This window comes from Neomonachus schauinslandi, chromosome 8 (assembly GCF_002201575.2).
Source record: "Neomonachus schauinslandi chromosome 8, ASM220157v2, whole genome shotgun sequence".
Lineage (NCBI taxonomy): Eukaryota > Metazoa > Chordata > Mammalia > Carnivora > Phocidae > Neomonachus > Neomonachus schauinslandi.
This window is the reverse complement of record NC_058410.1, coordinates 60,970,604-60,995,857: the sequence shown is the minus strand read 5'-3', so window position 1 is coordinate 60,995,857 and position 25,254 is coordinate 60,970,604. Positions and strand designations below refer to the sequence as shown.

The 25,254-nt window shown below is 38.1% G+C and overlaps 1 protein-coding gene across 2 annotated transcripts in view; it reads right to left on the bottom strand.

Annotated features, from left to right (window-relative positions):
- FBXL4 (F-box and leucine rich repeat protein 4) overlaps positions 1-25,254 on the bottom strand; it is an 81,531-nt gene that overhangs the window by 10,066 nt on the left and 46,211 nt on the right. For both annotated transcript variants that reach the window (XM_021693090.2, XM_021693091.2), the window contains 2 exons: positions 8,391-8,462; positions 4,684-4,996 (listed from right to left, as the gene is read on the bottom strand). In XM_021693090.2, the coding sequence (XP_021548765.1) occupies positions 4,684-4,996; positions 8,391-8,462 (385 nt within the window). The remainder of the gene's footprint in view (positions 1-4,683; positions 4,997-8,390; positions 8,463-25,254) is intronic.

Below are 25,254 nucleotides of genomic sequence, written 5' to 3'. Positions count from 1 at the left end.
TGTCTCTTTTATATGCTAGTTGCTCTTCTACATTGAGGCTTTCTCTGTCCAAGGACAGAGAGACCTGTTCCCGTCCCTCAGTACTCCCCCTCCCCACTGCTGTTGGCATTGTCGGGGTCGGGGGGTTCCTTCTGTTACTGTGTTTCAGTTGTTCTTGCTGTTCTATCTCTGGCCTTGCAGAAGCTGTTCAGTCAACCCTCAGTTCTTCAGGACGAACTGTTCCATAAATAGGTATTAACTGCTGTGTTCCATGGAGGTAAGTTCAGGGTCTTCCTATGTTGCCATCTTGGACTGGAGATATCCATATATCCTTGCTCTTATGTTTAGGAAAGTTACAAATGTCTTCAAAAAGAAGCCATTATACTTTTTTTTTCTAAATTTTATTATGTTATGTTAGTGACCATACAATACATCATTGGTTTTTGATGTGGTGATCCACGATCCATTGTTTTCGTATAATACCCAGTGCTCCATGCAGTATGTGCCCTCCTTAATACCCATCACCGGGCTAACCAATCCCCCCTCCCCCCTCCCCTAAAAACCCTGTTTGTTTCTCAGAGTCCATAGTCTCTCATGGTTCATCTCTCCCTCCGATTTCCCCACCCTTCATTTTTCCCTTCCTTCTCCTAATGTCCTCCATGCTATTCCTTATGTTCCACAAATAAGTGAAACAATATGATAATTGACTTTCTCTGCTTATTTCACTTAGCATAATCTCCTGCAGTCCCACCCATGTTGATGTAAAAGTTGGGTATTCATCTTTTCTGATGGCTGAGTAATATTCCATTGTATATATGGACCACATCTTCTTGATCTATTCATCTGTTGAAGGGCACATCGGCTCTTTCCACACTTTGGCTATTGCGGACATTGCTGCTATGAACATTGGGGTGCAGATGGCCCTTCTTTTCACTACATCTGTGTCTTTGGAGTAAATACCCAGGAGTGCAATTGCTGGGTCATAGGGTAGCTCTATTTTTAAATTTTTGAGGAAACTCCACACTGTTTTCCAAAGTGGCTGTACCAACTTGCATTCCCACCAACAGTGTAAGAGGGTTCCCCTTTCTCCACAACCTCTCCAACATTTGTTGTTTCCTTCCCTGTCCATTTTTGCCATTCTAACTGGTGTAAGGTGGTATCTCAGTGTGGTTTTGATTTGGATTTCCCTGATGGCCAATGATGATGAACATTTTTTCATGTGTCTGTTAGCCATTTGTATGTCTTCTTCATGAAAGTGTCTGTTCATCTCTTCTACCCATTTTTTGACTTGATTATTTGTTTTTTGGGTATTGAGTTTGAGGAGTTCTTTACAGATTTTGGATACCAGCCCTTTATCTGTAGTGTCATTTGCAAATATCTTCTCCCATTCTGTGGGTTGCCTCTTTGTTTTGTTGACTGTTTCCTTTGCTGTGCAGAAGCTTTTTATCTTGATGAAGTCCCAAAAGTTCATTTTTGCTTTTGTTTCACTAGCTTTTGGAGATGTATCTTGAAAGAAGTTGCTGTGGCTGATGTCAAAGAGGTTACTGCCTATGTTCTCCTCTAGGATTTTGATGGATTCCTGTCTCACATTGAGGTCTTTCATCCACTTTGAGTTTATCTCTGTGAGTGGTGTTAGAGAATGGTCGAGTTTCATTCTTCTGCATGTGGCTGTCCAATTTTCCCAGCACCATTTGTTGAAGAGACTGTCTTTTTTTCATTGCATGTTTTTTCCTGCTTTGTCAAAGATTATTTGACCAAAGAGTTGAGGGTCCATATCTGGGTTCTCTATTCTGTTCCATTGGTCTGTATGTCTGTTTTTGTGTTTTTGTGCTGTCTTGGTGATCACAGCTTTGTAATATAGCTTGAAATCAGGCAACGGGATGCCCCCAGCTTTGTTTTCCTTTTTCAACATTTCCTTGGCGATTCGGGGTCTTTTCTGATTCCATACACATTTTAGGATTGTTTGTTCCAGCACTTTGAAAAATGTCATTGGAATTTTGATCGGGATGGCATTGAAGGTATAGATTGCTCTGGGTAGCATAGACATTTTAACAATGTTTATTCTTCTGATCCATGAGCATGGAATATTTTTCCATGTTTTTGTGTCTTCTTCAATTTCTTTCATGAGTGTTCTGTAGTTCCTAGAGTATAGATCCTTTACCTCCTTGGTTAGGTTTATTCCGAAGTATCTTATGGGTTTTGGTGCTATTGTAAATGGAATCGTTTCTCTAATTTCTCTTTCTACAGTTGCATTGTTAGTGTATAAGAAAGCAACTGATTTCTGTGCATTGATTGATTTCTGTGCCACATTACTGAACTGCTGGATGAGTTCTAGTAATTTGGGGGTGGAGTCTTTTGGGTTTTCCACATAAAGTATCATGTCGTCTGCGAAAAGTGAGAGTTTGACTTCTTCTTTGCCAATTTGAATACCTTTTATTTCTTTTTGTTGTCTGATTGCTGTTGCTAGGACTTCTAGTACTATGTTGAACAACAGTGGTGAGAGTAGGCATCCTGGATGTGTTCCTGATCTTAAGGGAAAGGCTCTCAGCTTTTCCCCATTGAGGGTGATATTCGCTGTGGGTTTTTCATAGATGGATTTTATGAACTTGAGGAATGTTCCCTCTATCCCTATATTCTGAAGAGTTTTAATCAGGAAAGGATGTTGTATTTTGTCAAATGCTTTTTCTGCATCAATTGAGAGGACCATATGGTTCTTCTCCCTCCTCTTATTAATGTGATCTATCACGTTGATCGATTTTCTAATGTTGAACCACCCTTGCATCCCGGGGATAAATCCCACTTGGTCGTGGTGGATGATCCTTTTAATGTATTGTTGGATCCTATTAGCTAGGATTTTGTTGAAGATTTTGGAATCCATATTCATCAGGGATATTGGTCTGAAATTCTCCTTTTTGATGGGGTCTTTGCCTGGTTTGGGGATTAAGGTAATGCTGGCCTCATAGAATGAGTTGGAAGTTTTCCTTCTGTTTCTATTTTTTGAAACAGCTTCAGTAGAATAGGTGTTATTTCTTCTTTGAATGTTTGGTAGAATTCCCCAGGGAATCCATCAGGCCCTGGACTCTTGTTTTTTGGGAGGTTTTTGATCACTGCTTCAATCTCGTTACTGGTTATTGGCCTATTCAGGTTGTCAATTTCTTCCTGTTTCAGTCTTGGCAGCTTATAGGTTTCCAGGAAGGCCTCCATTTCATCCAGATTGAGAAGCCATTATACTTCTTACCTATTTTTCTCTTATGTCTCTGTCAAGTAATTCATGCATTTCTTGGCCAAAGTTAGGCCACCTGACTACCAACCCCATTGTTCACCACAATTGTGCTTTTGTTTTAGATCAGAATTACCGACTATCTTTGCGGTTCTGTAGCATCTCTTTCAGATGCTGGCTACTCTTCATCTCTACTGTACGAGGTTTTGAGGGGGAGAGTTGTAATACAGGTATTAACCAGCAATACCACCAATCCTCTGAAGTGAAGCCTCGTGCAATTAGTGATCCAGTTTTAAAGGCCCTGGCCACCTTTCCTCATTCTCTCTCATTTTCTTGAACTTCCCCAAATACTTCTCTTATAAGAGGTCTAGACTAATTCAAGGTGGAAGGTGGGTAGGAAGGAAAAGAAATAAGCAAGAAAAGCAGTTGTGATGGGATGGAAAGACAGTACTCACTATGCTGGGGCCCCAAACCTGGCATTGAGCCACGTTCTACCATATGCTAATTGCTGGGCTCCAGTCCCCCTTCTATGAAAGACAATGATATCCAATTCCCTGAGCTATGAAGAATGAAGAAAAATACAACACAGATGAAGTAGCTAGCCCAAAGTGTATATGCAACAGGCAAGAATTTCTCCCTCAATTTTTAGGTAAGAATTTCTGGTTAAAAGTAGCTTGAACAAGTAACATGCAACCATATAAGCAACAACCACAAATGTATCATAAGTCTGGACTGTGCATTTTCCAGGAAACCACAAACTCAGATGCTGAAAATCTTCAGGCTTTCCTGTTGTTGAATGTTTAATTAACAGGAAAGGATATAATTAGCACTTTATGAGCTAACCTACTAACACTCATAGATTACCAGAGAACACAGTCCAAGTGCTATGTGAGTTCACAAAGTACCAACCATATGGGCAGTTATAACTCTGATGTTGCCAGCAATACCTCACAGGGCTCCCAGTTGATGGACTGCAATATGGACACAAGGAATCCCAGAACTGGGAAGGATTTTCAAGAGATCTGCTTTGGGGTAGAACTATTCCTAAAATCTAGAATTATCAGGGATGAAGATTTGGCAATTCCTTAATCACGAGTTTAACATCGAGGAGCTTTATGTATATATGTGTGTGTGTGTGTGTGTGTGTGTGTGTGTGTGTGTGTATAATTCATTATACAAATGGATTTCTTCTCTGTCTTTAATAAAAATGGAGAACATAGCTCATATAAATTCTCACTCTTCTTACTAGACCAAGAATTAGTGCTTATTTATGAGAGCTTTCTGATAGGTTCAACTACAAAATTCTGTTATTTTCCTTATTATTCTCTGTATCAATTGGCCTATCTTGCACTTCCTCAAACCAAGCAGTCTTATCAGGACAAAATTTTATTGTATCCAAGAGGCGTTTTTTTTTTCCTTGCAATAAGTCTGAGATTTGCTTCCACGTCAAGGCTTTAAAACAAATTTATATACTGTGCCCTTACCTAGTATGTCCAGTTGCCGTAACCTGGTACAATTACATGCCAGTTCTTCAATGTCCGTGTCACACACAGACCTGTTAGCTGTGAGGAAGAGTTTTTGCAAGTTGGGGAGCTGGCGTGCCAGTCTGGCGAAACACCCGGTACCACTCTGCAGTGTAGGGCACCAGCCAAGGTCGAGTTCCTCCAGAAGCGGGCAGCCAGAAGCCAGTTCTGCAATCCCATTCTCAGTAATATTCTTGCATCTCCACAGATCCAGAGTGCGGAGTTTTTTACACTTGGCTCCTATCATGCTGGCTATCACATCATAGTCTTCAATCTGGAAATCAAATCATCCAGTCTCTTACGTATTACACTCAAAAATACAAACTGTGTAGAGCAAGTTAAAACATTCCTTTTATTTAAGTTAAAACATTCTTAATCATCTCCTATTGTTTGCTTCCATGTAAATAGACACACATTCTTATTAATACAGATCTACCCACTTGTCTTACGGATCTGCCACTGTTTCATAAAACAGCAAGAATAATCGCTTACTTAAAAAATCCATTTAACAGAACTCCAGAGGACTTCATAAATTAAATCCCAAAGCATATGAAATCTTCAGTCTCTCATAAAGAATGTGAGGATTCTGTGTTGTTCTCATATGCCTTCCATTTTGACCTTGCTCTGCTACTTGTTGACGGGGCCTAGTTTCTTCTATTTTATATATAATTCATCAACTTTGGTGGGTATAGAAGATCTCCCTGACAAAGATGTGCACTTCACCAGGCTCTAAAATAGTATGTGAATATGCTGAGAGTACTAATAATGATCCTGGTTTGGAGTGAAATGAGGCACTTGGGGACTGAATATACAACACAAAAATAACTTAGATCATGGTATGTTAGTGCCGGTTACTGCAGTGTCCACAGTTTACTTCCTGATCACAGGATAATCCCCCACCAGACAAGGATTAAACATTTCAGTTCATGGGCTTTATATGCTTTCATAACGTTTCTTTGGACAGCTTTCTTTTAAGAGTTTCATTGGTTTTATAATCAGGTGCCAAAATGATCACCAGAAGTCAAAAGGAAACAAAATAGCTAATACTTCCAATCATTACTTCCTTTTGTTCATTTGTTTCTTCGTATTTTCAACTACTATGTGCCAGCACCACTCCAGAGGCTAGGAACGACAGTGAACCAAAACACAAAGACTTTGTTCACATTTTTGGAAAAGACATACAGACAAATGAGCAAAATAAATTTAGAGAGTGATAAGTGGTGTGAAAATAATAAAACAAGGTGATCAGCCTGTCAGGTGCTCAGAGTGTCAGGTGTGGTGGAAGTGGGGGGAAGGAGGGAGGGAGGGAGGGAGTGGTGATTTCCAGGAATGTACCTGGTGCATTCAAGGAACAGAAATAGGACTGGGTATGGCCCAAGGGGAGTGAGGAGACTCAAGGGGTGTAAGGAGAGAGGCGGTAAGGGCAGAGAGTTATGCAGGGGCCAGGCCATCAGGCCATGAAATCAATGGAGGGTTTGAAACAAATATGATCTACATTAAAACAAAAACCCCTCTGGTTTCTGTCTGGAGGATGGTCTATGGCGGGTAAGAATGGAGAGAGGAAGCCCAGCGAAGAGGCCTGCATGAGCTTGGTGTAGAGAGACGAAGGCTTGGATTAAGTTTGCAGCAGTGGAACTGGAGAAATGGACAGATTTGGGGCTATATTTTGAGTCAGAACTAAGGCCTCATGGCTTAGATGTAGTCATGATGATTTCTAAGGTTCTGGTCTTCAGGAACTGTGTGGGAGAATCATGCAGGAGACCATGAGAAACAGATTTGGGGGGAATATAACTACTTAAGTGAGTGTACCCCAACTATACAAACCTGTAGCTTTGAAAATTAGTGCAGCCAATTAACTTCTTTACAAAGAAGTAATTTAAAGAACTTTCACAAACCCTTGATTCTGATTGCTATTATTCTGATAGTCAAAACTAAAATCAAATGAATCATCCTGCCCTCTGGTCAACTGACAGAAAAGCAACTGAAATAAACATGGTATTAAAGTGTCAACAAAGATCTGTCTGTGTTACTATTCTGGTGAACCCTGAATCTGCTGTGAAACGTGAGCAGTATTTCTATGATAGGTGCGGAATGTTCCGGCCACAACGTTCGTAACGGGATCAGCAATATTAGTATTTTTGAACTTCAATGTCAAGTCCTTAAAACTTAACTTCCTGGCAAACAAATATCAATAGCAACCATATTTTACTGATAACTACATACTTTAATTTAAAAATAGCCTACTGGGGTGCCTAGGTGGTGCAGTCGGTTAAGCGTCCGACTCTTGGTTTCACCTCAGGTCGTGATCTCAGGGTCATGGGATCAAGCCCCATGTCAGGCTCCATGCTGAGCATGGAGTCTGCTAAAGTTGTTTTTCCCTCTCCCTCTGCCTTTCCCAGCATTGCTGGCTCTCTCCCTCTCTCTCTCAAACAAATAAATAAATCTCTAAAAAATAAAACAAATAAATAGATAAAAATAGCCTGTTTATCTAAATGCTTAAGAAGAGCCAAGATGCCCTTCAACAGATGAATGGATAAAGAAGATGTGGTCCATATATACAATGGAATATTACTCAGCCATCAGAAAGGATGAATACCCAACTTTTACATCAACATGGGTGGGACTGGAGGAGATTATGCTTAGTGAAATAAGTGAAGCAGAGAAAGTCAATTATCATATGGTTTCACTTATTTGTGGAACATAAGGAATAGCATGGAGGACATTAGGAGAAGGAAGGGAAAAATGAAGGGTGGGGAAATCGGAGGGAGAGATGAACCATGAGAGACTATGGACTCTGAGAGACAAACAGGGTTTTAGAGGGGACAGGGGATTGGTTAGCCCGGTGATGGGGATTAAGAAGGGCACGTACTGCATGGAGCACTGGGTGTTATACGAAAACAATGGATTGTGGATCACCACATCGAAAACTAATGATGTGTTGTATGGTGACTAATATAACATAATAAAATTAAAAAAAAAAAAAAGAAAGAAAAGTCATGCTTAAGTAGCATTTTCTACAGAATCCTGTATTAATAGAAGTACTATGGAACCATGGGTTTGGTAGTCAGGTAAAGCTGGAAAACACTGGCTTACATAAAGGCACAGTGTCTCTGCTGCAGGACATACCACTGAAAACTCCAGGAGGAAGACAGAGTAGCATCATTTCCTAACTTTTGACCAGGAATCCCTACGTCACTGTCCCCCAGTACACATCCTTCCTTAACTGAATGTCTTTTAGGACTAACATTCCACGGGTCAACTTGAAAATGCTGACTTAAAATACCGGAAATAATTTCACAACTTAAAAACTACAGTTAGCTTTGTGACAAACTGACAGCACTACTGGCCTGTGGGTATGACTGATCTCTTTTTTTGTAAAGAAATCCAGAGAGGTAAATAGCTTGTCTGAAATAACATCTGGCTTGAGGCAGAACCAAACTCCTTTTACCACGCACACTTCTTTCCTTGCTCTCATAGATAAATAATGTCGATGTTTCAAAGACATACTCTCCAATTTGAGAAAAATGTTTGAAAGCGGGGGACACAGTAGTTCACCATAAATCTGAAGAGCTGCGGGTGAGTGTGGAGTGGGCGGGCCAGGATAACATTCCCCCACAGGAAGAAAAAGAGAACAAGCGATGGAGCAGAAAGAATTCTCAAATACTTACCATTACACAACTGCCCAAACTCAGGTGCTGAAGCTCTGAACAGAAGTTCAAAATGCTGAGCAGCGCTGTTTGCTGCCATCGGGGACCGCATTGGTGGCAAATATGGAAAGTGAAAGAAAGAGAAGAGGTCAATTAGACATTAGAGGCTGTCAGTGCTTTTCCTGAAACAGAGCTCAAAACCCAGGTTACAGACACCACAAATGCCATTTAATGAGTCCCCAGGTGCTCCCACCATTGATTGGCTTGAAGTCAAGGTAATCATTACTAGTTTCCATGTGAGTCGCCTCTTGGTATTCGGTTTTGCATGCCCTACCGATACCTTTGTTCCCTGTGACCTCTCAGCCCATCTCCCAAAGGTATGCAATTTGAAAATCTGGTTAAGACTGGACAATAAGAAAAGCTAAACAGCCTCTCCCTAAAAAAAAAAAAAGAAAGAAAGAAAGGAAAGAAAAGAAAAGAAAAAAAAAAAAAAGCCAAAACCCAGAGAGGGCTGGTGACACTCTAAAGAACAGCGGCAGCTCTGACAGTCACTGATCAGCTGCCGCCTGCTGGAGCTGCCAATAGTCACCCCAAATCAGGATCGAGCTGGTGACTTTAATGTCAAAGGATTCTCTCTGCTGACAACGATACCAACAACCATTGAGCACCTGTCACTAGCAACATGCTGACTGGAACATATATAATGTGCACTTTCTAGTCATGTTCCTGCCATTTAAGCCCATCTATTCTGTGCAATGAAAACGGTCTCACCACTAAAGAAACCCAAAGGATATGCTGGACTGCTACATAATCATGGGACCTAAAATCTCTCTAGTCCTAACTGCCTTTGATGAAATGCCTGCCATGAAACATCATAAGAAACAAATAATGCAAAGCATTTAAATTTCACTAGAAATTTAATTTTTTTTAATTCCATAAATTGAGGAAAAAACCTACTCAAACTTATGTGGCAAAATTTCTTTCTAAACATTTTAACTCAATCCTATCTAATTAAATGACAATGAGACTGGACCACCTCTGTTTAATCTGTTCCAAGTGTTCAGAAACTGAAACATGTCAGTTGGGGAAAGGATGAAGAATGTGTCAATGACAATACAAAACATGAGTTCAAACCTAGATAAGATTCTCACTGAGAAAATAATGAACTATTTCGGATAAAATAAACTTAGATAAGGCAAAAATAAAATAATAGGCCCAGAATAAAACTAGACTTAAGGCTAATTGTTTCACTGTTGGGTATTTCTTTAAATTTAAGCAAAAAAATAGAAGTTTATATTGATTTTATGATTTTATGCTTAAGTTTCAACACCACTTATCACATTTATAAGACAATCCCATGTAGCTCTCAGAATGTTGGCATTAAGAAGAGACCTATGAAGATTATTTAATTTTCAGATTCTCTATAATACTCAGCTATTTTAACTTATTAATAGATGGGAAAACAACATTAGGTTTGTTTTATTAAAATACCAGATCCTTATGACAAAGTTGTTTAATAAGATTTTCCCATGGGCAAGATCAGAACATATTAGAGAATTTTTACAGAGAAATCCACATATTTTTGTGGATTAGGAATCATAAAAAAAAATACACATACTTCATTGAAGGAACTTGCTGGTAATTTATTTTTAAACTATTTACAATGGTAAATATCAAGTATACAGACAAGTATAGAATCCAATATAATGAATACCCATGTAGCTGCAACTCAGATTTATTATATCTTAACATTTTGCTTTCTTTGCTTACTCTTCTCTATTTGTGAATCCCTCCAACCATTCACATACTTCCTTAGAGGTAACCTTTATCATGACTTGGTGTTTAAAAACCTGCTTAAAAATTATATAATTTTATTATAAATTACAGATCCATAAATAGAATATTGTTCTACATGGTTTCTATATAAAGGATATTATATAAATATACATATACTTTTGTATCTTCCTCAAACGTGTTTGTGAGGAATTTGTTCATGTTGATACAGCTTTAGTTCACTGAGTTTTTAACTGCTGTATACTATTCCATTATGCAAATATATTACAACATATACTCTCATTTGATGAATATTTAGTTTGTTTATAAGTTTTACCATAACAAAGAATGTTAAAATAATCATTCTTATATGTGCTTCCTTGTACATTTTATAGAAGAGTATTTCTCTAGAGCACATACCAGAGGAAGAATTTCTAGATTTTTAGTATGCTTTGACTATATTAGATTTTGCAAAATAGCTTTCCCGAGTACCTGCATCAATTAACGCTCCCACCAGCAATGCAAGAGTGCTGGGTCCCCACGTCTTTGCCAACATATAGTCTTTTCATCCTTTTTAACATCTGCTATCTGATGAGCATGGAATGGTATAATATGCATTAGTGTGATTACTAGTGAGGTTGAAGATCTTTCCATATATTTATGGGCCACTCATATTTCTTGCCCCATAAACTGCTTAATCATATCCTTTGCTGATTTTTTCCATTAGGTTATTTCTTCTTTCTTGACTTGTAGGAATTTTTTTTCTATGCTGGATACCAATCTTTGTTAGCTATAGCTATTACAAATATCTTCTCTAAATGTGAGACTTATCTTCTGCTTTGTTTATAGAAGCTTCTGAGACAGGAAATTTAAAATCTAATATAGTCACATCAATCTTTTTCCTTTATGTTTGTATTCTGTTGTCATTTCTAAAAAGTCCCTCTTTATCCAAGGAAGAATATTCTTCTTTTTAAATGACAGCATTAAAGTTTTTCTTTACACTTAGGTTTTTAACCCAACTGTAATGGATTTTTATACATGGCAGGATATCAAATTTCATTTTTTTCCTTAAGAATAACCACTTTTCCTGGTTCAACTTATTGAAGATTCTACCATATTTACCTATTTGTGGTGCATTCTGTTATATTTCAAGTTCCGTATATGTATGAATCTATTCCTGGGTCATTTTGTTCCTCTTGTCTATTTGCCTCTCCTGGCATCAACACTTCAGTCTTAATTACTATACCCTGTAATAAGTCTATAAAGTGGTAAGGCAAACACCTTTTCCTCATTCTTCAAAATTCTTAACTGTTCCTGGTCCTTTGCTCTTTCATATGAATTTTTGAATCACCTTAAAGATTTTAGTTTACCTTTTTAAAAGTAATACAGAAAGATTAGTTTTTCTTTCTTTCTTCCCCGTGGTCATTATAGTTGATCCTTAAAGAATATCAGAGTTAGGGGTGCTGACTTCTACACAGTAAAAAACCCATGAGTATAATTTTTGACTCCCTCAAGTCTTAACTATTACTAGCCTACAGTTACCTGGAAGCCTTACCAAAAACTTAGATAAACACACATTTTGTATGCTGTATTATATACTGTATTTTTACAATAAAGCAAGCTAGATATAGGAAAATGTTATTAAGAAAATCACAAGGAAGAGAAAATGCATGTAGAGTACTATATTTATTGAAAAATACTGTACTATATTTATTGAAAAACACATAGAACTGTATTTGTTGAAAAACATCAGCTCATAAGTCGACCCAAGTTCTTCAAGGGTTAACTCTATTTAATTTATTGGCATTTTATCAATTTCTGTGTCATAACTGCTGACTTTATCTGATACCTTCTCACTGAATTTTTCTTCTTGTTGAATATTTTTAATAGTTCTTTTAGTGAGTGTGAGTGGTAAAATCTTAACAACAACACACATTTATAGAGTAGTTATTAACATGGCAGGTACTGCTATAAATTATATATTTAACCCGCACGACAACCCTATTGTTTATGTTTAGTCCTCACAACAACCCTACACACTCATTTACTCATTTAATAAATATTTATTGAATGTCTACTCTGTGTTAGGCACTGTATAGACACTTGGGATATATCAGTAAACACAGCAGATAATAACCTATAAGGTAGATATTATTATTTCCATTTATTTATTTATTTATAAAGATTTTATTTATTTGAGAGAAAAAGAGAGAGCAAGCACGAGCGGGGGAAGGGGCAGAGGAAGAGGGACAAGCAGATTCCCCGCTGAGCAGGGAGCCCAACTTGGGGTTTGATCCCAGGACCCTGAGATCATGACCAGAGCCAAAGTCAGATGCTTAACTGACTGAGCCACCCAGACGCTCCTATTCCCATTTATTTATAGATAAGGAACTTATAGATAAGTAATGTGAGTCACAGAAAGTTAAATACTGTACTTAGTCTTTATATTTTCCTTCAGTCTTGAATGAAAATTTAGCCAGGCTTAAAATTTTAGGATGACAGTTACTTTCTTTCATCACTTTGAAAGTGTTACTCCATTACCTATTAGCCTCTATTATTTTGATAAGAAGTCTACGGTCAGTCTAATTGTCTTCCTCTGTAGGTAATATGTCTTTTCTCTCCAGTAGCTCTTATTCCTTTATCTCATATTCTGCAATTTCATCACAATGTACCTAAAGATTTATTTTCACTTACTCTGTTTGGTTTCCTGAGTGAACATCTGATTCAAAGACTTGCATCTTTCATTATGAAAGATGAAGATTGTTAACAATTTTCTCTTCAAATATTGCTTCTCTGTCACGTTCCTTTTTTTTTTTCTTCTGGAACACCTACTAATGAACACTGGAGTCTCCCAAGACCAGTGCCTACAGTAGTTTAAAAAATATGTCCACAAACTATTCTATACTTCTTCCTTCCAGAGATGGAGCTTAGTTCTTCTCCTTTAAGAGGGGGCTGGACTTAGTGACTTACTTCCAACAAAAAGAACATAGCAGAAGTGATGGTATGTTAGGTTATTGTGATGGTTAATTTACATTAATCAACTTGACTGGTCCACAAGGTATCTGGGTATTTGGTTAAACATTATTCTGGGTGTTTCTGAGAGGACAGTTTTGGAGGAGATTAATATTCAAATCAGTAGACCGAAAGCAGTTAACTCCGTAATGTGGATGGGCCTATCCATCAAAGATCTAAATAGAACAAAAGGCTGACTCTCCTCCAAGTTAAGAAAATTCTTTTTTTTTTTTTTTAAAGATTTTATTTATTTATTTGACAGAGAGAGACAGCGAGAGAGGGAACACAGGCAGGGGGAATGGGAGAGGGAGAAGCAGGCTTCCCGCCGAGCAGACAGCCCGATGCAGGGCTCCATCCCAGGACCCTGGGATCATGACCTGAGCCGAAGGCAGATGCTTAATGACTGAGCCACCCAGGGGCCCCAGTTAAGAGAATTCTTCCTGCCTGATGGCCTTCAACCTGGGGCATCAGCTTATTCCTGACTTCAGACCGACACTGAAACATCAACTCTTCCTGGGTCTCAAGTTTGCCAGCCTTCAGACTGGAAACATTGGCTCTCCTGGTTTTCAGGCCATTGGACTTGGACTTAACTACACCACTGGCTCTCCTGGGTCTCCAGCTTGCTGACTCACCCTGTAGGCCTTCTGACTTGCCAGCCTCCATAATTATGTGAGCCAGTTCCTTAGAATAAAGCTACACACACACACAAACACACACACCCCCTCTTATTTCTGTTTCTTTAGAGAATTCTAATATAGTTATAAAAGGGCACTGGCTCCTCTTGGTTCCACCCTCTCCCCCTGCTCACTCAGGCAAAGCCAGCTGCCATGTCATAAGGACACTCAGAAAGCCTACGGAGAAGCCCATGTAGAGAGCAAGAGGACTCTGGCCAACAAATAACAAGGAAGTCTGCTGATGGCCATGTGTATAAGTTTAGAAGCTGGCCCTCCAGCTGCAGTCAAGCTCTAAGATTGACTGCAACCTTGTTAGAGACCCTGGGCCAAAACTCTCCAGCCAAACAGCTCCCAGATTCCCGACCTACAAAAGCTGTGCGACATCATGAATGTCAGCTATTTTAAGTCACTCAGTTCGGGGGTAATCTATGTACAATAACAAATAAATAACATAATGACTGGCATATAGAGTAGACACAATATGTATTTATTAAATCAATGAATAGGTTACTCTGAGGATTAACTGAGGTGTGTGTATGTGTGTGTATGTGTATTTTATACATACGAACTACATGCAGTGGTGCCTGGCATTCAAACCTTTTACAAGTTTAAGTGCATTCCTCAGACCTCTTCTTCTAATTTAGTAATTCTTTGTGTCCAATATAGAATGTAATCAACTTTTATTACAATAACTACTGTTTATTTCCTAGATTTCCAACTAGTTCTTTTCCACAACTACTTGTTCTTGCTGTTTCAGTGTGTGTTCCATAATTTCTTGTTCCATTTTAAAAGGTGCTTTCATTTCCTTCTTTGAACTCCCATTCCCTGACCTCACTCCTTTTATTCTTCCCTGGCTAATGGTCTTGCCGACTGCCCCCATCCAGAATCAGGGCTTCTACTGAAAGTGCAGTGGGCCTGCTCTGCAGTGGTCCTGGGGATACTGCAGAATCAGGAGAGGCTTGGCTCAGTTCTGATCACAAGGTCAAGCCGATGCCAGGTCACTAGATACTTTTTAGTATATGTTCCCAGACCCAAATCCCTCCTTTCTCTAAGATTTCCATCCAATCCCTGGGGCGGCTTGGACAGCCATCTGACATGGTCACTTAGCTCTGACTACTCCCATGTTGGGACAATAAGATTCTCTTGATAAAGTCTGAGATGAATTCCTGTTAAATCAGTTCTTCTAATTAAAATTAAGAGTAAGGCAAAAAATTTATTGCGAAGAGCACCATATTAACCTGTCTGGACTGCTCCTCAGAGGAGCCGTATCTATTGCTTACTGTCCAGCTTAAAGATTGTAACTTTGAGGCACAACATACTTTTGAATTAAAATTCTCATAATTATATATCTAGAAAACATTTTATGTAAGGGTAGATGCATTCTGGAGGAATTTCAAGCCACAGAAGAGGAATTCATGGCATACTGTACTTATTCATGGAAATATTTTACAATAACTTAGATAGACTGCACATTAAACTGGGAATTAAAAATTCATTTAATAGTAGAGAGAACTATTATTTTCATTCCCGCCTTAAAGAAGGAACACAGAATAAAAGAGATTCATGTCAAATGATATCACACAACTTCGCTAAATAAGAGATGGGAGATGAAATGCTGAGACCGCCATACAAGGGAATGGAGGTGATGGCTACGGGAAACAAGGATGACCTTGGGAGAGATGCTGTGAGGAATGCAACTAGGAGTCAAATAGAGATAAATGCAAGGGCTGACAGGTAGCACTGAGGTGAACAGGTACAAGTTTACAGTTTCATGACTTTCTCCAGAGCTCATGAGAAGCCAGAGACTGTGGGAGTACCCAGGTTTAGAGAAGACAACAATAGTTTGCAATCTAAGTCCAATTAACCAATTTCCTCCTAGAATATCTTTAGGATATTCTTTCTCTATGCTGTTAGTATTCAGAATTAAAGTACTGCTAGTGATGCTGAAGCAAAGAGGAGAAACTAAAGAGAAATGAACTCTTTGTTTCCAGATATAAAAGGGCCTGATTTGGTGGGGAACCACAGACTCAATGCTCTAGAGCAGGAGTTGACAAACTATTGCCCACAGGCCAAATCCAGCCTACTGCCTGCTTTTGTAAATAAAGTTTTATTGGAACAAAGGCACACCCAATCATTTATGTATTGTCTATGGCTGTTTTTACACTGTGACAGAGATCATATGGCCTACAAGACCTAACATATTTACTATCTGGGCCTTCACGAAAAAAGTTTGCCCACCCCTACTTAAGAGAACAATTCTACCATAATGAGTTCTTGTGGCAATTCTACATGTCTAGAACACACAAATGGCTGGATTAAACCTACATTATCAAATGTGCTATGCAAAAGGAATTCAGAAATAAAAAGTGAAAAATTATATGAATCTCTTATCTAAGATTTAAGATATCTATTAGGTCCCCAAGTCCACAAATTCTGCTGGTTAGTTCTGTAAAATTCAATAGAAGCACAAGAGTAGCTCTATAAAGTTAAAATACAATTTAAATAGTTATCAGCTTTAATAATGCAAGACAGCAGATTCATTTTCAATTGAGTTTGTAATTTTTAAACAAAGGTCCAACCTTATTTAAATCACCATGGAAAGGAATTCACTAAGGAGTGACTAGATCCATATTAATTTCTCCTACAGAATTATCAAAACATCTCCTAGGTGAATGCTGGCATCTGGTAGTACAATATATGCTCCTAAAGAAAGGATCCTTTTGCATTCCACCTAAAATCTGCCTACTAACCCTGTTCAACAGCTTCAAAATCCAATGGGTAACTATACGTTGCAGAGAATTATTAATGCCTCTCCTTGTTATAAGGAAATTTATTAAGAGGTAAAAGAAGGAAATTCAAATTTTCATTCACAGTTTTTTTAAGAAATGTTACCCATAAACTACATAATCCTCCAGACTTCTCAACTGCTAAGCAAAAATACTTAATAAGATGATAACTGCTGTTTATTATACTCACATATAAGTTTTAGACAGTCCAGATTTATGGCTTAAAAGAATTATATTTATGCACACCATGTACATTTTATAATACAGTAAGACATTGTTTAATCAATGTATGCAGTACTGTGGTCACTTTTTATATTAATACAGGTTTATAGTTGTTATAACTAGTTTATGACCTTTGTTGGTCAGTTACAATTAGTTGTTGCTTAAATTTAATAAAGAATGCAACCCTTAAATACAACATTCTTAATAGAGGAAGGTAGGAGTCCAAATCAGTATTCTCTACTCTAAAAAATGATTCCTAGAAAACATTCTAAAGGAACATTATAAGTTTATATATTACAGACATATATTAGCTAAAATACAGACTAGTGACATCACCTGATCACAAACAAATGTAGTTTCACTGATCATTATATTTCAAATACATCAGAACAATATCTATAACTAAAGAGATGGGATTTTACAAAAGTATATTCACAATGTGAAAATTCATAAATTTGCATAACAAACACCACCAAAGAAATCCCAAGAACACAATCAATCAGCAGAATTTAAAATACACCTATATGTATGGGGGCATCTGGCTGGTTCAGCTGGTAGAACATGTGACTCTTGATCTCTGGGTAATGAGTTCGAGTCCCACACTGGGCATGAAGATTACTTAAAAAAAAAATACACATATATGTATGAATCACTCTTTCTCTGATTAAAAATTTTTTTTTGCCCCAGTGCTCCAATCTCAATAAAATTGAGGAAGGGGAATATAGAATAAAAGAAGTATTTTGTGGGATCCCTGGGTGGCTCAGTCGAGCGTCTGCCGTCAGCTCGGGTCATGATCCCAGGGTCCTGGGATCAAGTCCCACATCATGCTCCTTGCTCAGTGAGGAGTCTACTTCTCCCTCTGCCTGCCGCTCACCCTGCTTGTGCTCTCTCTCTCTGACAAATAAAGAAAATCTTAAAAAAAAAAAAAGTATTTTGAGAACTGTTTAAAGCACTTGCAACTAACTATATGTAGAAACAATCTTCATTCTAGAATATTTAAATTCAATTACTTTACAGAGATTTGCTATGAACCATCTACTACAAAGTGTTATCTTTTATACAGTTTAGATATACAATATGGTATAGGTTATATAATCTGATAATCACAATGAATATCAGAATATGGTTCCAATAATTTGTTAAATTCCCAAAGTGCAAGTGTGTGACAGAACAAAACCTTAGACTAAATCACACACGTTGACCCTGCCCTCGAGCCTCATTCAGAAGCTATTTTTACCACTGTAGTGGATCTCTTCTATAATCAGTTGACTACAGTGAGCTTTGCTCACTGATGACTAAACTGACCAATTTCCATATCAACCCATCATGGATGATGGCAGAGATCTGCAGTCACAAAGTCATGGCAGTTCCCACACCAGCTGGACTTGACAATAGCCTTACTGACTACATAAAAAAAGAATGTTTCAGTCAGAGGGGTAAGGGCTGGACTGTCAGAGAAGCACATAAGAAGAGCCTGAGGCATATGTTGGTTGACACTGTTTGTTTAAAGAGAACACATTAGTCCAAAGACTTTATCTGTCTTCTTTCCTGTTAAGAGGAAAGTGTCCACCTGTTCTGTGCTGATGCCTTTAATCACTTAAGTCACATAACTAACTCTCAGTGTTCTCACTCTAAACTCACCAAATAAGTCTAATAACTATAATTTGGTTTCCCCTGTGATATACCAACAGTGAGAGAACGTGCTAATCAGCTACCTCTAACGAATGACGTCCTTGCCAGGTAGGTTGCTTACACCTGACTTACTGGTGGATGATAATGAGTCTGATCCCCAAGAGATGACGCTGACCCCACATCCCACCTCACTGCACTGACAAGTCAGGCTTCTTGGCCCTAAATGAACCCTGACCCTGAACGAACCACAGCCACATACACTCAACCCCATCGGAAGCCTCATATTCCCACTGGAACTTCTTTAAAGCCTATTAGGATAAAAAGAAGTATAGATATATCCTTGCCTGGAGACATATAGGAAAGACTTTAAAAGTTGTTAACTTTTAGTATATGATAGTAAGCTAAATATATTAAAAGTTATTAAAATTCCTAACTCTTAATTCTGTTTAAGAACAGGGGTGCCTGGGTGGCTCAGTCGGTTAAGCATCTGTCTTTGGCTTGGGTCGTGATCTCGAGGTCCTGGGATTGAGCCCTGCGTCGGGCTCCCTGCTCAGCGGGGACTTTGCCTGTCCCTCTTCCTCTGCCCCTCACCCCCGCTCATGCTCTCTCTCTCTTTCTCTCAAATAAATTATTTTTTAAAATTCTGTTTAAGAACAAAGTAACTATTAATATCTTTTCGTTCTATATGTTATCTAGACAAATTAATCTGTCTGAAGTGGACTGCATTTAAATGGCAGTTAGCCAATGACCGCCTGCATTAGTCAATGTAGGTGACCAACGTAGGTTTTTCCTATATCAGTTTCTCCTCTTGTTCTCGGTTATCCACTCTGGCTCTGTTAAGTGAGTGGCCATCCCTTTCATTTGAGTCTGTTAGCTGCACTGACTCCATCAAAGGAAAGGCCATCCCTGCTTCTACTCACCAGCATAAAATAATGTGTTCTTTAACTCAAATAAGAATGCAGTGAGATCACCATTATCTCTGTTTCAGAAAGCAAATTCATGGCATTAAATCAAATCACACTGTTTTCAAAAGACAGTTTATGTATCCTTTGTGGGACAGCTGAGGCACAGGGTGGTATGCATTTTTACTTATATATCTCCTATCTGCCAAATAACCTGGCACAGAAAAAAGAAAATATGAGGAGAGTGCTGATATCCAACAGAAGTAAAGATCGACTACTTTTGTTGTCTTCTAGTTGATGAAGATGAAGGCAGCGGGGTCCTTGAAACTGTCATCTCTGCCCTGGTAGGCCAAGTAAACAGCTGCTGAACCATACTTGCGGATTACTGTCATATACTAGTCCCCCACAATACCTATAATCAGTTTTTTCACTTCTTCAGATTCTTTCAATTTATGCTCTATCATTCTTGAAGTGAGGCAATCAAAACTGGATGCAGGTGTTCCATTTATAACTCCAACTTTTAAAAAACACACTTGGTTTTCTTGTCTGCTGCTAAGCAACAGAATGACATTCTTACTGAGCTACTATCATGCCCCATCTCACACCCAGTCCAGATTTATATATATATATTTTTTACAAACAAAGAAAAAGTAAACAGGCTCAAACTTCTAACACTAATGCGGACTGTTTTAGTAAATGCACAGGACTGCTCTTAAAGACACTTTTTATGCCATGTGTTAAAAAGTTATTGTTATGCCATCCTCTACAAGTTGTATTAGTTGATTATGTCTGCCATAACAACATCCCATAGACTAGGTGGTTTAAACAACAGAAATTTATTTTTGTACATAATTCTGGAGGCTAGAAGTCTGAAATCAAGGTGGCAGCAGAGTTAGTTTCTTCTAAAGCCTCTCTTCTTGGCTTGAAACTGGCCATATTCTTCCCATCTTCACGTGCCCTTCCCTCTGTGTATCTGGGTCCTAATCTCCTCTTTTTTTTTTAAGATTTTTATTTATTTTTGACACAGAGACAGTGTACAAGCAGGGGAAGCAGCAGGCAGAGGGAGAGGGAGAAGCAGGCTCCCCGCTCAGCAGGGAGCCCAACATGGGGCTCAATCCCAGGACCCTGGGATCACGACCTGAGCCAAAGGCAGATGCTTAACCGACTGAACCAGCCAGGCACCCCTAATCTCCTCTTCTTACAGGGATACAAGACATACTGGATTAGGGCCCACCCTGATGACCTCATTTAACCTTAATTACCTCTTGAAAGACCCTTTCTCCAGTCACATTATGAGCTACTAGGGATAGGACTTCAACACATGAATTTGGGGGAGACACAATTCAGCTCATAACACAAGTATTTAAGAGTAGGCTGCAGATATATGCCCCTTCAGAAGCAAAGAACTGTATCTTCCACTTATTTCCAAATGGTTCAGGAAAAAAAAAAATTATGCATACGGTAGGGGAATGTATTTTTTATTCCACTTTTAAGTCTAAAATCATTTCGAAATAAAAGGTTTCTTTTTAAGTATTTAAAAGTCTATTTAATGAGTTAAATTTTTACAGCCCTCCTCTCATGAAAATACATCATCATGTATGATGGAAGAAACGCTTGTAATCAGTGCTTATCATACATAATAAGAATCTTGTGAACAGAGAAGAAAAGGACCAATCAGACTGAAACAAAGTCCTTCCTATCATTATATATCTAACTCTATTATAATTACCTCTTCGTCATGAATGGCAGAAGATCCTAGTTCAACAAGTTTCTTTCCAGTCTGCTCTAAGTTCCCATCTTTTGCCTAAAATGTTGTCTATACAACCTGAAAGATCCACCAAATTCATTAAAAAGAAAGTTACCCTATTTACCAACCCATTTCACTAGTTACTCTGGGATCATGTAGTAAACAAGGCCCAAGTCTTGGCTCAAGGGTCATTTCTTCTCAAAAAGTTTGCCCAACATGGACCCCTCTCCGACTAAGCACAAGCTGACATTCTTAGTATGCATCTGGGCTTACTGCACACCAGTCCACTTTGTCTCTCTTTATCGCAATACTATCTTGTTCTTTACAGGCATATGTTTACTGCTTTGTGTCCACTGAAATTCAACAAATGTATACTACTAACTCTGCAAATAGCTTATTTAGTGATTTTTTTTTTTTGGTTGAGTTATAAGAAGACATTTGTTATTTCTCTGATGGAACAATTTTTCATCTCAAGCCTAAACATCTAAAAAATGAAAGGGATCTCATGAAATAAATGAACAAAACAAGTTGAACTATATTTCACTATTTTTCAGGGCTAAGAATTCTGAATAGATACAGTTCAAATATTTTTTTTTTAATTTTTTTTTTTATTAAGATTTTTTATTTATTTGCGAGAGAGAGCATGAGAGGGAGGAGGGTCAGAGGGGGAAGCAGACTCCTCGCCGAGCAGGGAGCCCGATGCGGAACTCGATCCCGGGACTCCAGGATCATGACCTGAGCCGAAGGCAGTCGCTTAACCGACTGAGCCACCCAGGTGCCCCCCAAATATTTTCTTACAAGTTTTTCAAGTTCAGATCTAACCATCCATCTGCTTAATACATGTTTAATAATGAAAAAAATGAACTGATAAGAGCTAGCTATTACTCATTCATTCAACACAAGTTTACTGAATACCTACTACATATATTCATTATAGTGAACACCAGACACTGTTCTATGTACTAGCCGTGAAGAAGTATACAGTCAAACATGGTCCTTCCAATTATGGAGTTCGCAAGTTAGGAATGAACATTCCTTTCACCAGAAATAAATCAAAAGGGTGAAAGAGATAATTCAGCCTAAATCTCCCTTAGCACACGATGGGAAAGATACTCCTATTTAGGAAGATCTATAAGAATACTTCCCAGAGGGCGCCTGGGTGGCTCAGTTGGTTAAGTGACTGCCTTTGGCTCAGGTCATGATCCTGGAGTCCCTGGATCGAGTCCCGCATCGGGCTCCCTGCTCGGCAGGGAGTCTGCTTCTCCCTCTCCCACTCCCCATTTGTGTTCCCTCTCTCGCTGTGTCTTTCTCTGTCAAATAAATAAATAAAATCTTAAAAAAAAAAAAAAAAAGAATACTTCCCAGAGGTGGAAATATTTGTGTAGGATCATGCTGAGTAAATCTGTACCACCATTTTCACATTTACACAAGTTCATCTGATTTATAAAGTGTGTGGTTCTTTTAAACATATAACCTAATTTGGTCTTCTCAATAGCCTATGTGATAGGGTAAGCTTGTTTTGTTTTTTTTTTTAATAGACAAACGTTTAGCTTAGTACAAGTGACTTACCCAAGCACATACATCTTTTAAGTGGAAAAACCAAGATAAGGACTAAGTTATATGACTTAGGTCCATGATACAGAGTAAATAACAAATATCTTCCCAGTTTTTAAATTATCAAATAGTGTGTGAATCAGATACTTGAACCCTACTGCTAAGCAAAAGTTTTAATCACAGCTGAAGTCTCAACAAGATCCTACTGCTGCTTTCTCTCACTGTAGGTACCAGCTACAGTATTAGCTAAAGCAGTGGAGCTGGGCAGAAAAATTTTTTTTTTTAAATTTGATAAATTTGATGTGTGGCACTCTGTAAATTTAAGGTGTATACCTTGATACTTTAATACCTTTATATATTGTAATATGATTACGATTGAAGCAATCAATAAATTATATCATTACAGTATATTATTGTCTATATTCCTTACACTGTGCATTAGATCTCTTTGGCTTATTTATCACACGTTACACATTTGTACCCTTAAATACTATTCATCTTACCCTCCCCCTACCCCTTATCCCCTGGAAGGCACCATTTTACTTTGTTTTTTTTCTTTTTATAGGTTTGGCTTTTTAAATGAACTAGGCCAGATAAAAAGCTGGGTTCAAAAACTGGTGATAATGACAGCTAGGACTTATTTTAAGGTTGCTCTCATTTTAGTTTACTACCAAAGCAGCAATCAAGCAGTACAAAGGATATGCACCAGGATACAACCCCAGCTCCCGACAAGGTTACGCATGAGGCTCGGTGGTCAATGCAGCAGCCCTGATGGTAAAATTTGTCAGGGAGAGAGAAGCCCACTGCCCTGTGCTCACTGCCTGTTTCACCACTGGCTCAGGAAGGGGCCCCACCAGCATGCCAGGATCTACCTACCAGCATAAAAGGCAATTCTCACCCTATTATGCTTTCATTCTCCCAGTTTCTCAGTCTTACTGAGTAATCAGACCTGCAACACGCCTGGCTATGCCTAACCACTTAAGAACATACCACTAGACATCAACAACGTATCATTTTACATGCCAATATTATTTGTGGGATTATCTATCCCAATGCTACTCTCCATTATGGTATAATATTGAGAATTGGCCTATATAAACTATTTGCTTAAAGCAGTTTATTACATATTGATTCCACAAACTATTACTTAAATGTAATTTGAATATATATAAGTTGAATAACTTATTTATAAATGCAGAACTAAGACTTCAAAGTAAGTTTGTTCAAAGTAAAAATAAAAGACAAAACTTCCACTTCCTGTAGTAGTTTCAACTAGAAAATATTTATATAATATAACTTAGTAGTTTGTATATTACACTGGATCCTGATGTTGTGTGTGCTAGTTACAATGTTATACTTCTTCACCAGTTGCAAACTAGAAAAGGAACAGGTAGTAAGGAAAAATCTCTGGTTTAAATAGGGACAGCCAAGTTATTAGAATAACCACCATTCTATGCTTTTATATATCTTATAATTTTAATTATAACACTAAGACCACCAAAGCCGGGTTCAAAGCCTGACTCTAACTTATTGCTCTGTGCCACTAGGAAAGTTACTAATCTTTTGGGACCTCCATTTGATCATCTGTAAGATGAGAGTGATACCACTTTCACTGGACTAGTGTAAAGAATTAAATTATATGCAAAATGTCTAGGACAGCAAACACAATATATTCAGGAAGCTTTCCCAAATTTTGGGACTAAAACCCAGGTCTCCAATATCGCCTAAAGCTTTGTTCACTATGCACACAGACTTACTTAAGTCTTATAAAATGGCACAGATGTATTATGCTTATTAGTGTAAATTATATATAGGCACATAAAGTGTAACTACTAAATCATCAATCTAACCTCTCTGAAGTTAAATGCTATAACAAACTCAACATTTTATAATATTCATTTTTGCTTATTTTAGAACTTTGTAGAATTTAGAAAAATGGGTAAAAGTGACACTGGATAATTTGTATTCCTTGTTTAAAAAAAAAAAAAAAAACTCTCCCAAGAAGTTCAAATTTGGATCTTCTTTTTCTTCTACATATTTCCTTAGAGCAAACAGAGGCATTTAAGATTAACTGCTGTTCCTTCTTTTCAAAACAGTTTATAAGATCTGAATGTACTGCCAATGATTACATGGAAGGCTTAGAGAGAAGCCAGGCCCCTAGATCGTGTCTTCTTATTCTGTTTGTTCTTCATCCACCAACACCACTGAGTGCAGGATAGGAAATGTACATGCATGGAAGAAAGAAGGGGTGACATAATGCTTTGCTTAAGCGAAGAGGGAAGTGTTTGCAGATTGATATGAATACCAGTGTTATAGCTTGTGCTTGTTAAAAGAGACCAGCTGATCATGCTGCCTTCTCCCTTTATTCCTGTGAGCTGCTTAGTACCCACGTCAGTGTCTGATATAGAGCCCAAGGAGGAGAGGACAATAGAAGTGAGTAGAGTATAGGTAGAGAGCATTGAATACAGACTTGAGAAGCAGTGAAAGTAAACACTGCCTGTGTTTTTCCCAATTTTGGATTTTCCCTTTTATATCACTGAAATGGCATTATTTTTTTATTTTATTGTATGTCAACTGTAAATC